Source organism: Sitodiplosis mosellana, unplaced genomic scaffold (genome assembly GCF_009176505.1).
Source record: "Sitodiplosis mosellana isolate CC-2019 unplaced genomic scaffold, AAFC_SMos_1.0 Smas_scaffold_6170, whole genome shotgun sequence".
NCBI classification, from domain to species: Eukaryota; Metazoa; Arthropoda; class Insecta; order Diptera; family Cecidomyiidae; genus Sitodiplosis; species Sitodiplosis mosellana.
The window spans coordinates 1,010,311-1,023,480 of NW_022601411.1; the positions used below are offsets into that span (position 1 = coordinate 1,010,311).

The window sequence follows — 13,170 nt, forward strand, 5'->3', positions numbered from 1 at the left end:
GTGTGTAAAGCGACGGCAAAGGCAACGGTAGTAAGTCTCCTTTTTTTGTTCTCAGCCCCAAAAAAAGAAGACACAAAAAATATAAACTACACATAGCAAAGTAAAGCAGATAGAAAAAAAAATTAAGCGAAAAAATAATTCCAAAATATTTGCCAATTTCCCGTCGCGTGAGAATCTTTTGGAATTTTTGGACAAGGAAAACGAAAAACCGAGAACCGAAAGAGGAAAGGCAAAACACAGGAAAACGAAAAAAATCTCTCAACATCAAACTGAGTGTGAACATTTTCGATGGAAAAATACCGCGAATAGTGAGTGTTGAGACGAGAAGAGACACCCGAAAGCGATAGTGTGTACGGAATAATGAATTCAAAAATTGTGTTTCACTCGATTTAAATGATGTGTTGCATTCCCGAGTGGTGGCTGACGAGAGTGAAACCAATTTCATGAAGTTGAATGGATTGAATGGGGGAGCATTTTGGGTGGTTTGTGGTGCGATTTTTTTTGTTCAACATCCGCAACCAAAGCAAATGAACAAAGTGGAATAGTGTAGTGAAAACGGTCGACCACAGATTATACACAACGTGAAAAGGAAGTAAACATTGCAAAAGTCGATTTATTCGTTTTTTTTCGGTGTATCCATGGATTGAATGGGGCAAAATAGTCGGAGTTAATACAGAAAAACACACGGCAAAACCCATACTAAACGAATGAAAAACGAATGGATTTTGGTTTTAGTTTGATTGAAAAGTGTGAAGAAGAAGAAGAAGAAGAAGAAGAAGAAGAAGAAGAAGAAGAAGAAGGCTGCTGTCATTTGATTGGCAACGACTGAGAGTGAACACGACAACGACGACGATTAAGCTGAAATCAAGCAGAATGTGTCATTTCGTACACACAGTCGAACAAATTGAAATCAGTGTGAATCAAGTTTTTGGTGCGTGTTTCGCTGTTTAGTTCAGAATAATCGTGCGGGTGGAAGAAAGAAAAATCCGAAACAAATATTCGCCCTAAAACGAGAGGACAAGAACACATTTCGGAATCGATGTACAGAGTGTTGTTGCGAATTAAGTGTCTGTGTGTCATATGAATTTTTCGTAGCGCGTGATCGTAATACAAACGAATTTATATATCAAGCAGCAGCAACAGCAGGAGCAGTATTAGCAGTGACTAGCAGCAGCAGCAGCAGCAGCAGCAGCAGTGAGAAGAAACAGAAAAGATAAACGACGGCCAAAAAAAGCAAAGGATTCTCGATTTACACACTTGAACAACCCAATTCACACACGGAACAGACCGACCAACCAACCGATACCAAAACTCTTTTCGACCCAACTGAAAACATTCTTGTCTTGTGAACGTCGATCGTTTTTATCTGCACAATAATGAAGTAAAGATCAATAACCAAAATAGCAAAACACAATATAAGCATAGCTAAAAAGAAAAATCGAAAACGAAAAAAAAAAACAGCAACAACAACAACCAAAGAGAAACACAACAAACAAACAACATTTCTCTCACTAGTTTTTCTTTAGTGTGTATTTAGCCATTACGTATTCGTGATATACACATATTTATTGATACATATATATTTAGAGAAAGAGAGAGAGAGAGAGAGAGAGAGAGCGAACGAAACTATATCAAGCAATTTATATTTGAAGCATATTTTTTCCTTAGAACAAATCATCAGCAAGGTTTTGTGTTCCAAATGTAAGCATTTTCTGTGTAATTTCATTCCATTTTCAATGCATAATTCATAATATTTTTCCGTACACGGTTTTCTTATTTTTTTTTTTTTCTTCTTCTAATTCTTGTTTCATTCAGCATTAGTCTAGTTTAGTATTTGCACTCGTTTTGCTTCCATTCTTTACTCATTTTCTTCTTCTGTCGTTTAATCGAATTCATTTTTTATTTCTTTTCCTGTCACATTTTCTTCGTCACACATACACTTCATATTAGACAGAGAGTTATGGTTTATCGTTTCTGCTCATTGATTGCATATCACAATTGCTGTTTTCTTTTATTTTCATTCTTCTCTGTGATTTGAGTACAACAACCGTTTTTCCCATCAATATTTGTCACTCGTCTGACGACCATTCATTATAAGCATGAAATGTATGGAAAATCGGATGGAAATGAACAAGCAAAAATCGCGAAAATGAAGAGAAATGAAAAAAAGCAGCAGCAGCAGTAGCAGTAGCAATGAGTCGATTGTCATTTAGAATCGAGAATGAATGAATGAATGAGAGAGAACAAGATAGTGTTCGAAAGAGAATGAGTGAGATAGAGCGAGACAGAGTTCGAAGAAGAAAGAATGAGTGAGATAGAGTTCGAAGAAGAAAGAGAGAGAGAGAGAGAGAGAGTAAGCGAGATAGAGTTGCATGGACTGTGCCATACTGTGATCGCGAACCGATTTGTAAGCCCCCGACTGAACAATTTCTATATCGATGAAAAATATTGCCAACTCTAGAGAAGAACGAAAAAAAAACACAACAACTATCGAGCACGTCGAGCACAAGTTCGAAAACGGCATGACATGGAAGAGCGAACCGATGACAGAAATCGATAAAAGTCATTAGGGAAAAAGGCAAAAGAAACAGGCGAAAAATCGAAAAAGAAGAAGAAGTGAAAAAACGAAACATACACACACACACACACGTACGCACGCATACATGCACATTCGCCAGCCAGCCAGCAGCACTTTTGACTCGATTGAGAATGAACGAACGAACGGGAGAGGGAGTGAGAGAGCGAATCGAAATTTTTTTCGAACAAAATCCGCTTTTTTCCCTTATAAAGCGCTTGTCATGTGTGTGTGAGAGAGAGAGAGAGAGAGAGAGAGAACGAAAGGCACAACAATTTTCAAGGCGCGCGCTAAACTCAAGCGAGCTCAACGCGCTCCGAATAAAATATACACCATTGTGCCGTGCCGTGTTAGTGATTGCTTCTAATATCATCTCATTGGTGTATATTTCTTTTTTTTTCCACAATCCGATTCTGCTTGCTTTTTTTGCTGCTTGCCTGCCTTTTGTTGTTCATTCTTTCGCGTTGCTTTTCTTGTGTTCTCTTTCTCTCTCTCTCATCCCAGTGTTACAACTCGTGGCTCTGGTGGCTACTTATGTGCTCACTGTGTGCTGTGTGTATGTTATTCGCTTGAGCTTCGTTTTTTTTTTTTTTTGTCGTATTTCTCACTATACTCACTCATTTCGGATGCCAATGAACGCAATTGACATATAAAATGGAAACGGGCACCTGTAACTTTTCGTCTGAATTGTGCTAATATCTTGGCATGTCGTCATTTCTCCCATTTTTCTTGTCCATTCCCTCGTTTGTTATTCAATATTCCTTTCGTTCGTTCTTCTGTTCTGTTCGGTCAACGTTTGTCGGTTCTCTCTCCGTTTCCATTTTACAACGTGTATTTCGACGACTTTGTCATCATCGTCACACACAGAGCCATTCGTGTGCCTAATTCTTTTCTAAGCTGGAAAACACAACAGGAACAGAAAATGACTTTTTCATCTAAAAAAAAAACGACTTCTTTGACGGTACTTCTTCCTATTCGATCGAAGTTAGAAATTTCTTTTTGCCAATGCCTCATTGTTTTCCACCAGCTCCTGCGACTTTTGCTGGCGTGTGTGTGTAATTTCTGGCTCGTCAGAAGTTCAAGTTTGATTGTGTCTCATTCGGCCAAAAATGTTATTCGGAACCATGACGAAATGAATTTAAATTAGTTTAACATTGACAAAACCGAGAGAGAGAGAGAGAGAGAGAGAGAGTGAGGGAGTTAGTTTATCCGTCACGTAGTTGGCTCTTGGTTCATTGGATATGGCATACAATCCTAGTTTTTCCGTGTGCATGTGCCAACAATATTAGCCCATTAAAGTTTTCTTTTTTCTCTTCGGGTTGTTTTTTTTTTCCTGCTGCATTCAGGGCGACACAGGCACAACAGCAGGGATACTCCGTTACGTTTTCATTATCTATTTGGCCCTCTAACCGAATCAAGTTTGAGGCCTTTTCCAACTGATTTCGTTTGTTTCGCCTTCTCGTAATTATATTACAATCCGGAATTGTTTGAATGTTAAGTTCTTAGCGAGGTTCTCGGACTGAGAGTTAAGAAGCTCTCGCTCTGCACACGTTGAAATCAATACATATGCGCAGATGCTCTCACCAATACACTCGCTCGCTCGCTCTCTCACTCACACATACATTCAAGTAGTGTATCACGAATTCACGACCACTCTCTCACATGCTCACTCGTTTACGTTCTCTTCGAACTTTTCGCTCCGTTGCGCTTTTCCTCTCTCTACCTCCATGTGTATGAAAAACTCTCTACCCCCATGTGAGAGAGTGTGTGTATGAATTTCTCGTCGCTCTCCATTTGTGACAACCATTCGTTATTCGTTGTGCACGATTTACCATTCAGAAATTAGAAAATGTTTGCAATAAAGCTATTCCCTTCACCTAGGTAGCTAGCAATGTTTAGAATGATTGAGATTTCACTTCTTTTGATTCACAGTTTTAAGTTATGAGCCTGACAATTCGATTGATGAATTTCGAATGTTGGAATTTGCATGCGCCAATTTGAACAATTGCAAGCCGGAAAACGCATACCATATGAGGAAGTGCTCAGTTATTATATGCTCAAAGTGCAAAATTGATGTTTTTTCTTGAGAAATAGGCATAGAACAGTCCACAGTCATTCATTGCTTGATGAAAATTCCACACGTTTCATCGATTTGCTCAAAGCAGACTTGTGTGGCATCGACGTCGATTTTTCATGCGAACATCAAAAAGCTCTTAGCATTTATGTTTTTATTTTTCAACGCTAAATTTTTGACCTATAGCCTCATTTCTTTCCTCCGCATAAATTTTGTCGTTTCGATGAGGCTGCTGCGGCCCAAAAAGTTGCTGCTGATTGTTGGATTTTGCCGTTTTGTTCTCTGCTGTTACTTTTACGCGAAATCATTACGCGCGTTGTAACCCCGTCAACGGCGTCGATGAATCTTCTCCAATCTTCGCACATGTCTCACTGTTACACATACACACACACACAAATGTACGGCACAAAATCGATAATTACATCCAAAAATACTCTCGTTGGACTCGAGCGGTGCACGTGTGTATGTGTTTGTGCGCGCGTACTATAATTCGTAGTGAAAATTGTGTGTGTGTATTAGAGCGTGACAGAGAGCGGGCAAGAGAGAGGGAGAGAGAACGAATGAGCCCAAGAATATACGTCTCTGCATGTGTATCCATTCGATGAGCGCGAGAGAACTTTAAGCACATCACCATCGCGACACAACCATATATCTATTGGAGATTGTTCACAGCTCAAGAAAAAAAAGCTCACAACCATTCCAGTGGTGGTGTGTATTAACTCATGCATTATACGCTCAACTGTCACTTTTCACGCTCTCTCTCTCTCTCTCTCTCCACCACACACGATTTCGGCTCGGTCGAGAATATAATACGGCTCAGCATATTATCTAATACTTTTGGCCGCACTGTATGTCGCATATTTTTAGCGAGAAAAACGTTGGTGGCTTTTTTATCTCTCTCTCTCTCTCTCTCTCTCTTGCAATTTTCACATATTCCACAGTCATTCATTTCTTGCTCACTCTAGTTCCATTACATTGACTCGCTCATCGATTTCTGTTGCTCTAGCTTCGGCTCTTTCCCATTTCAGCCGATTGTATGCCTTGTCTGAATTATGCCATTTTCCAAATTGATAATTTATTTGAAATGCCAATTGTTTTCGCTTTGTTTGCTGCGCTGTTGTGCCCATTTCCTTTTCGTCTCTCTTTTTATTTCTGTAACCGAATTCAGAAATTCATTTTGTGCCGACTGTGCTCGTTCTGTAACAGCGCCGAGTTTGTGCTCTTCCTCTCCCCGTCCAAATCGAATCGATCAATGTTTAATCCAAATTTTATCCGATTTTTATTGTTTCTTTTGTATCCCAATTTTTTTTTTTTTCAAATTTTGTTTTGCAACTCCTATAAATTTCCAGCCGGGCGCAAAGACGGCAAACGAAAGAAGCGGAGAAGAAAAAAACCGACCGCCGCATTGAATTCAATTTGAAAATAGGCACACACTCTGAACTCTTTGATGCCTGTTTGTATGTTTGATTTTTCTTTTTGATCTACACTGTGTGTGTTTGTAGACAACTGTGTCAATATTGATTTTTATTTAAAGCATCCTTAAAATTCATGATTCCGGAATTTAAAAAAAACATTTTTTTTCTCCGCTTAATCTCTTTTTTTGTGTTGTTGCTTCTGCTGATGCTGTTGTTGTTGATTTTATTTGCAAATTTTCCACCTTCCTCCCAACTCTCTCCAGATAAATGATACTATGCAAGAAAAAATAACATCAAATCAAACCAAACCAAACAAAAAATACGAAAAAGAATTCGATTTACTTTTATATGTATATTCGTATACGAATAATTTGCTTGGAAATTATTTTTAAAAACTAATTTATGAACACGAAACGAAAAAAATTAATCGTTCCATTGTTTGCTCCCAACCGACCAAAGTGGCCATTTGAATCTAATAAACTGTTTTATCTCTCTCTCTCTCTCTCTCTGCGTTTGTTGTGGAATTTACAGGTTAGACCGCGCCTGTGTCGCGGTATATTATGTCTCGAGAACCATACAATTCAGTTGCAGCTGCTAATTCTGGTACACGAAGTCCTGGAACCGGACCCATACGTTCAACCTCAGCCAGACGCATCACTGAATTGCCCACGGTAGATCGATCACCTTCTCGAGATTACGCAACACGTGGCAGCCCCTCTGGTAAATTTCCGACGTTTTTTGACTTCGTTTTAATTCCATTTTTTTCTGTTACCTTTATCTCTTCAACGATTAAATCGTATATCTCTTTAACGATTCTTCATACGTTTATTTTGTCGCGTTCATTTTCAAATTTCCATTTAAGTTTTAAAAATGAGCCTTTGAATGTCCATTCAGTCATTTGGTTTGAATATAACAAGAAAAAAGAAAAATCTCATTCAATTTAACAAAAAAAAAAAAACAAAAGAACAAAATCATATTATTGGTTTTCAATTGGCACGAATTGATTTGCATTTTCTATTTTCTTTTTTCTTTTCTCTCTCGTCATACTTTTTGCGTTTGAAATCCACCCGCCCATCCATTATCATACCATCTCCAATCAATTCATCTCATTCGCATGAACTTCAAAAAAAAAAACACCAACAATTCAATCAAAATTCAAAATGAAAAAAAAACAATCAAAATTTCATCACACAAACACATTACATACCGACCAAAAACAAAACCCCACACATAATATCCACTTAGTACGAACATTAGTACGGCAATCTCGACCTGGCGATCATTATTCATTACATTATATCACACCAATATTCGATCAGAATCGAAGTAGTCGATTGACACAATTTCAAAGCCATACAAGACAACCAACACGGTACGCTTCATTACAACAACGTTATACTGATTCCTCCGTTGCAGCAGCAACAATGGGAAGTCCGTACTACAGAGATATGGATGAACCGACTAGTCCAGCTGGTGGGGCTCATCATCGTAGCCGAAGTGCAAGTCGGCCACCAATTTCACATACCATGGATTATCCAAGTGAGTTTTTGTTTTCTTGGTTTAGCACCATATTGTCCATTCATTAGACATTTTTCACAATCTTTTGGGTTGAACTTTTGCCAATTAATCACTTGTTGTCATTTTTTGTTGTTGTAGGAACTCGATATCAGTCATTGGATCGAGGCGGTTTGGTGGATGTGCACGATCGTGAATTCATACCGATTCGCGAGCCAAGAGATCGATCAAGGGATCGATCGCTCGAGCGTGGACTGTATCTTGAGGACGAGCTGTACGGTCGATCGGCGCGCCAAAGTCCGAATCCATTAAATATGGCGGCAAGTGATCGGGGCTATTTGGGCGATTTACAACATCAACAAACCGATTTGCAACGCGAATTAGGCACACTAAAACGTGAATTAGAATTGACAAACCAAAAATTAGGTAGTTCAATGCATAGCATTAAGACGTTTTGGTCACCGGAGCTAAAGAAAGAGCGGGCACTGCGCAAAGAAGAGAGTGCAAAATATAGCCTTATTAACGACCAATTAAAATTGTTGAACAGTGAAAATCAGGTACGCACACAAATACCAACGCCATTAATATGAATTCAAGGCACTGGTGTTTTTGACATTTTTGAAGGCGGTCGACATTATTCAAGCCCTGCCTTCTATCTTTTTATTTCACTTAACGCACTTTACGGTGCTTTACCGAGAGTCCAGATATTGAAGAGGATCCTCATTCAGATTGAAATCTTATTTCTTCTAGAGCCTAGAATAAATGAGGGAAATTGTCGTAATTTTTCTTCATTTCTCACATTTTTCTTCAATTTTTGAGTGTCTTTATCATCGTGTTCAATTTTTGAAGGTCTCGAATTGATCGACCGTCGTGAAAATGTCAAAGTTGACTTTTTTTTTAGAGTCGCTTTTCTAACGTTTCTCTCTTTTCCTGTTCTCATCACCAAATAGAAACAAGCAATGTTGGTCCGACAACTCGAAGAAGAGCTTAGAATGCGAATGCGTCAGCCAAATATCGAAATGCAGCAGCAAATTGAGGCGCTTTACGCCGAAAATGAGCACCTGCAAAGAGAAATAGCCATTCTTAGAGATACAATTAAGGTGAGCGCAGCCGATCACATATATCGAGAAAAAAAAACAGCACACAGCAGTGTTGTGTCACAGCCCTTGTGGTTAATAACTTCCGTGTCAATAACTGCATGACAAATACGGAAAAAAAAGTATTCTAGAAAATTTGTCAAAAACAAGAATTAATTGTAATTGGAAAAATGGTTCGATTTTTATGCGAAAAGTTGCAAAAGTTGCTTCTTGTTCCTTTTTGGCGAGCAAAAAAAAAAACCGAGCTCGTCCATAGAAAATGTTATAAGCGCTTCACACCGCTGAGACCGATTACAAATTATTCATGGTGGCCCTTTAGCACATAGTTTGGCCTGGCATCAAACGGTATCATTCAAAACCTGGCCCTTTTATTAACACTCTTTTTCTTCTCTTTTTCTTCCTTTTTTTGTTTTTCTCGGTGTTTGTGTGTGTGTGTGTATGTGTGGGCGCTTGATGCACAATTTTTACAGGAACTCGAACTGCGAATTGAAACACAAAAGCAGACGTTGTCTGCACGCGATGAAAGCATTAAAAAGCTGCTGGAAATGCTTCAAACGAAAGGAATGGGTAAGTTATGGATTTTTTTTTTCTTTCTTCCTATCTTATGTACGTGTTTGTGTACGTTTTTTTTTTTTTTTCAAAAATAATTTTCGCACATGATAAAGCTCATCGAGTTCATGAGATATGGACTCTTGAGCAACAGAGAAAAAATTACCGGCCCTTCCGCTTATACCTTTTATCACACGGTGTGCTACCGTGTAATGAATAAAAAAAAGAATATTCTATAAAAATGTGCACTTGCACACACGGTGTCACACAGCTGCGATAATATATGCACCTGCAGATGTACACATCGCTCTTTCTCTACCTGTTCAATTCCCGTTCTCTTTTTTTTTTCTCGTCGCGCGCTGTGTTCCCGATTTTAGATATTAAAAGCGCGCGCGGGCGGTGATAATAAATAACACAAGCGAGGACACGCGGAGGCGGTGTCAACTAAAACTATTCACATTTTTCCATTATATGAAATTAACTAATCAAACTTTTTCTTTATTCCCCGTGTGTCGGCGTGCGTACGTGTATGTGTGTATGGGTTTAAATGCTCAGGTAAAGAAGAAGAGCGTCAAATGTTCCAGCAGATGCAGGCGATGGCACAAAAACAGGTAACACTATTCACCAGTTTTTTTCTATCTCGCAACATCGTACTTTTTTTCTCTATCACTCGCCTCTATCTCTATCTGTTTTTTCATCATCGTCGTCGTTGTTTTTATAATTTGATCTATCTATCTAAATCTCCCGTTATTTTTTCTCTTTTCTTTTGGTTTTTTTCCATTACTTTTCACTCGAATCGCTTGAGTTGAACATATTTTGGTTTTTCTTTTAAGTTTTTTCGTTTTTTTTTTCTTTCGTTTCAAATCCATTGAGTTTTTTTTTTCAATTTTCAAATTATGAACATGGAGTTTTCGTTATAAAAAAACAATTTTTTATGACCGTATATTTATAAATTAATATATATTTTCACACAAAAATCCATTGAAGGAACTATAAAATTAGCAACAACAACATGTTTTATACCCATATGGGAATCGTCATAATGCATGAACCTTTTCCGTTCATTTTGCCTGTTTTTTTTTTTCTCTCTCTCTATCTCTCTCGCTCATTCTCACCCAATCTCATTTAAATATGCTTTAAAATAAACATTCGCCAAAAACCATAATTTGGCATAACATGCGAAATGGGCCGCTTGCCCATCTCGCCTGCCAAACTCTCATCTCAACCGCTCGCATTTTGTATCATACGTGTTTTTTTGTTATCTGTGCCAATGAAACACAAAAACATCATAAACGCAGTTTACGCATTCCCCCCCCCCATTACCTGTGAGCCTGCCGCGTGCCATCAAACACAAATTCCATTTGGATCAAAGCTATTTTGCACGCTATTTCATTTCATTCCATTCTCGTGTGCTGTTTTTTTTTGTTATCGGTTATTTTGTTTGAAAACTCATTTTCATTGCAATTATAAAGCGGAGTTTAATCAGTACGTGCACGGATTTTATCGTTTCGATATGTGAATTAACATTTTCGAATTGTACATGCAGAGACACACACATAAAGAGACAGAGACAGATCAATTTATATTTGTAAATAAAATACCATGACGCGCCATGTGATAATCGGCAAAAAACTCACCGCATCGCCAATTTTAATCATCAAACCAATTGACCGTATAATAATATGTATGTCGTCGCATTGACCAAACCACCGCTTTTAATGATCTTGATTATAAGGGAATAATGCGAATTTAAGTATCGAAACAGGTCAACATTTTAATCGACTGATTTTGTTCGTTCGCAATTTTTTTCTCACTTCGATCCAACATAAATTTGTTCGTTTTTAATCGACAAATCCAACACATTCCGTTTAGTACAGTATTTTTTTTAACGAGCTGCTTGCCTTTTATCACTGAGTTTTCGCATTTTTATCAACAACATGAGCTACTTGGTTTCATACTGTTACATAGTATTGTTTCATCAACAAGATTGTTTTCACATCCGAGTGTGAACAGTGTACATGTACACACAGATCTGTTTATCAATCAGAATTGCTTTCATTAGCGGAAAGTGTAGCACTTCAAGTGTTATTAGTTCATTCTTAATTTCAAACAGAAATTTGATCGTTGGCCCTTTTCAAATGGGCATTTCCATATTTCCGCTGCTTTAGGGAATCCATTCTCCCTTTTGCTTGTTGAAATAGATGAAACAAAAGAAAACTTGCCGAAAGAGATACATCAGCGTATTTCCCGAGCCGCAGCTCGAATTCGAGCTTTTTAATGCTCGAATTCCATGGAATTCGATTGAATGTAAAAAAATGTCGATTAAAATTGAATTTGAAGCCATTTCGAAATCAAATTTCAGATACATTTCAAACGATGAAAATGATTTTGATATAAATTATGCAAGTAATTTTGATTGAAAGCTTGAAAAAAAAACGTGACAATTTGAATTGCAACTCGATTAATAGCCCATATTTGTCGAATGCTTTTTAAAATTCTCATTGAATTCTACATATTTTCGTTAGTCACGTGAACAATGTTCAGTGAACATGTTACACTCGTCCGGTGTGACGTCACATGACAAACACATGTCGCCAGGATAAACATAAAAATCTGTCAATGGAATGAATATTTAGCAATTTTGACGTCTGCCACTTGTCATTCATTGCTGTTCTGCTTCTTCTTTTCCGTCACTTGCAATGCATCTCTGTTGGCATTCATCGTTTGACCAATTGCCGTTGCCGCCGCCACCACTGAATCCGAACAAAACTTGCGATAGTGTCAAATTATAAAAGCGTTGACCGATTTTGGCACAGTGTGCAAAATTCACAAATCGGATAACATTTGGGCGATAAAATTGGAAATGCACGCATTCGATGCGATTGCAATCGCTGTTATAATCGGTGCACCGAAAACTTATCGAAAACGCACACACACACCCAGGGAAAGAGAGAGAGAGAGAGAGATGTAGTACACTATCCATGGAAAATTGCTAGCTGGCTAATGCTCTCGCACGCGTCGTGTGGTGTGCTTTGAACCGCTCTGTGTGTTAGGATAGCGCCGCATTTTCCAGGCCATCCTATGAATAATTCACACTTAACAGATATATATCCGGCACGGTTGTTGTCGTCGTCGTCGTAGTCTCGCGGCACGAAGTGTACCCGCAAAAAATTCCATCTACGAAACATACGTACACAAAATAATTTAGGACATGGAATGCAATTGAACGAGAGACAATCATCAGGGGGCTTTCAAGTGTGTATGTCATCCGTTTTATTACAAATGCATATCGTATGTAATTCGCCGTTCGTTGTACTTGGGCCAACACTAGCAAAAAAGCAAGAAGCGATATGCATGCGACGAACGCGCGCGACACCCAAAGCATGCACACACACAATGACGCTGTGTGTGTGTGTGTGTGTGTGTGTGTGTGTGTGTGTGTGTGTGAAAGTGCATGCAAAAGAACTTCAGAGACTGGAAGAAGGAAAAAAGCGAACGCGAGATGCACACAAATGTGTAAAAGCTGGCTAGTAGTAAAAAAAGACGATACACAGAGAGTCTCTCGTTGGATAACCGCACAAATACAGAGCAAACACTTGAAGTGATACCATCCACACACCAACTCAAACGAACATAACGGCTTGCGCTTCTCGCTCTGTGTGTGTGTTTGGTAAGTACATTTCTGCATCCAAACTGGTCTGTCTCTCTTTCTCTCTCTCTCTCTCTCATTCGTTCCGGGGGGAACGCGAAAGTCAATACGTTTGGCATGCACACAATTTCATCGTGCGTGCTCATTTTGAATGAAATGACGTAGTCTTCGTGCAAAAGTCTCTCTCTTTCTCGCTCGCTAGTACAAAAACACCCAAATGTATGCTAAAGCATTGAAAACGAAAACGAAAACGAAGAAGAAAAAAACATGAAAATACACACTAACACACAGAGTGT

The 13,170-nt window shown here is 38.5% G+C and overlaps 1 protein-coding gene across 18 annotated transcripts in view; it reads left to right on the forward strand.

The window, feature by feature from the left end:
• The window catches only part of LOC129575896 (trichohyalin), a 45,140-nt gene continuing 31,970 nt past the window's right edge, over window positions 1–13,170 (forward strand). For 7 of the 18 annotated variants that reach the window (XM_055460113.1, XM_055460114.1, XM_055460124.1 and 4 more), the window contains exons 1-7: window positions 1–1,381; window positions 6,596–6,784; window positions 7,310–7,603; window positions 7,721–8,136; window positions 8,530–8,679; window positions 9,147–9,243; window positions 9,781–9,836. In XM_055460113.1, coding sequence (XP_055316088.1) covers window positions 6,625–6,784; window positions 7,310–7,603; window positions 7,721–8,136; window positions 8,530–8,679; window positions 9,147–9,243; window positions 9,781–9,836 — 1,173 coding nt within the window. In that variant the 5' untranslated portion in view covers window positions 1–1,381; window positions 6,596–6,624. Of the gene's footprint in view, window positions 1,702–6,595; window positions 6,785–7,309; window positions 7,604–7,720; window positions 8,137–8,529; window positions 8,680–9,146; window positions 9,244–9,780; window positions 9,837–13,170 lie in introns of all 18 variants that reach the window. The other 11 variants (XM_055460122.1, XM_055460118.1, XM_055460128.1 and 8 more) reach the window with 3 other exon arrangements.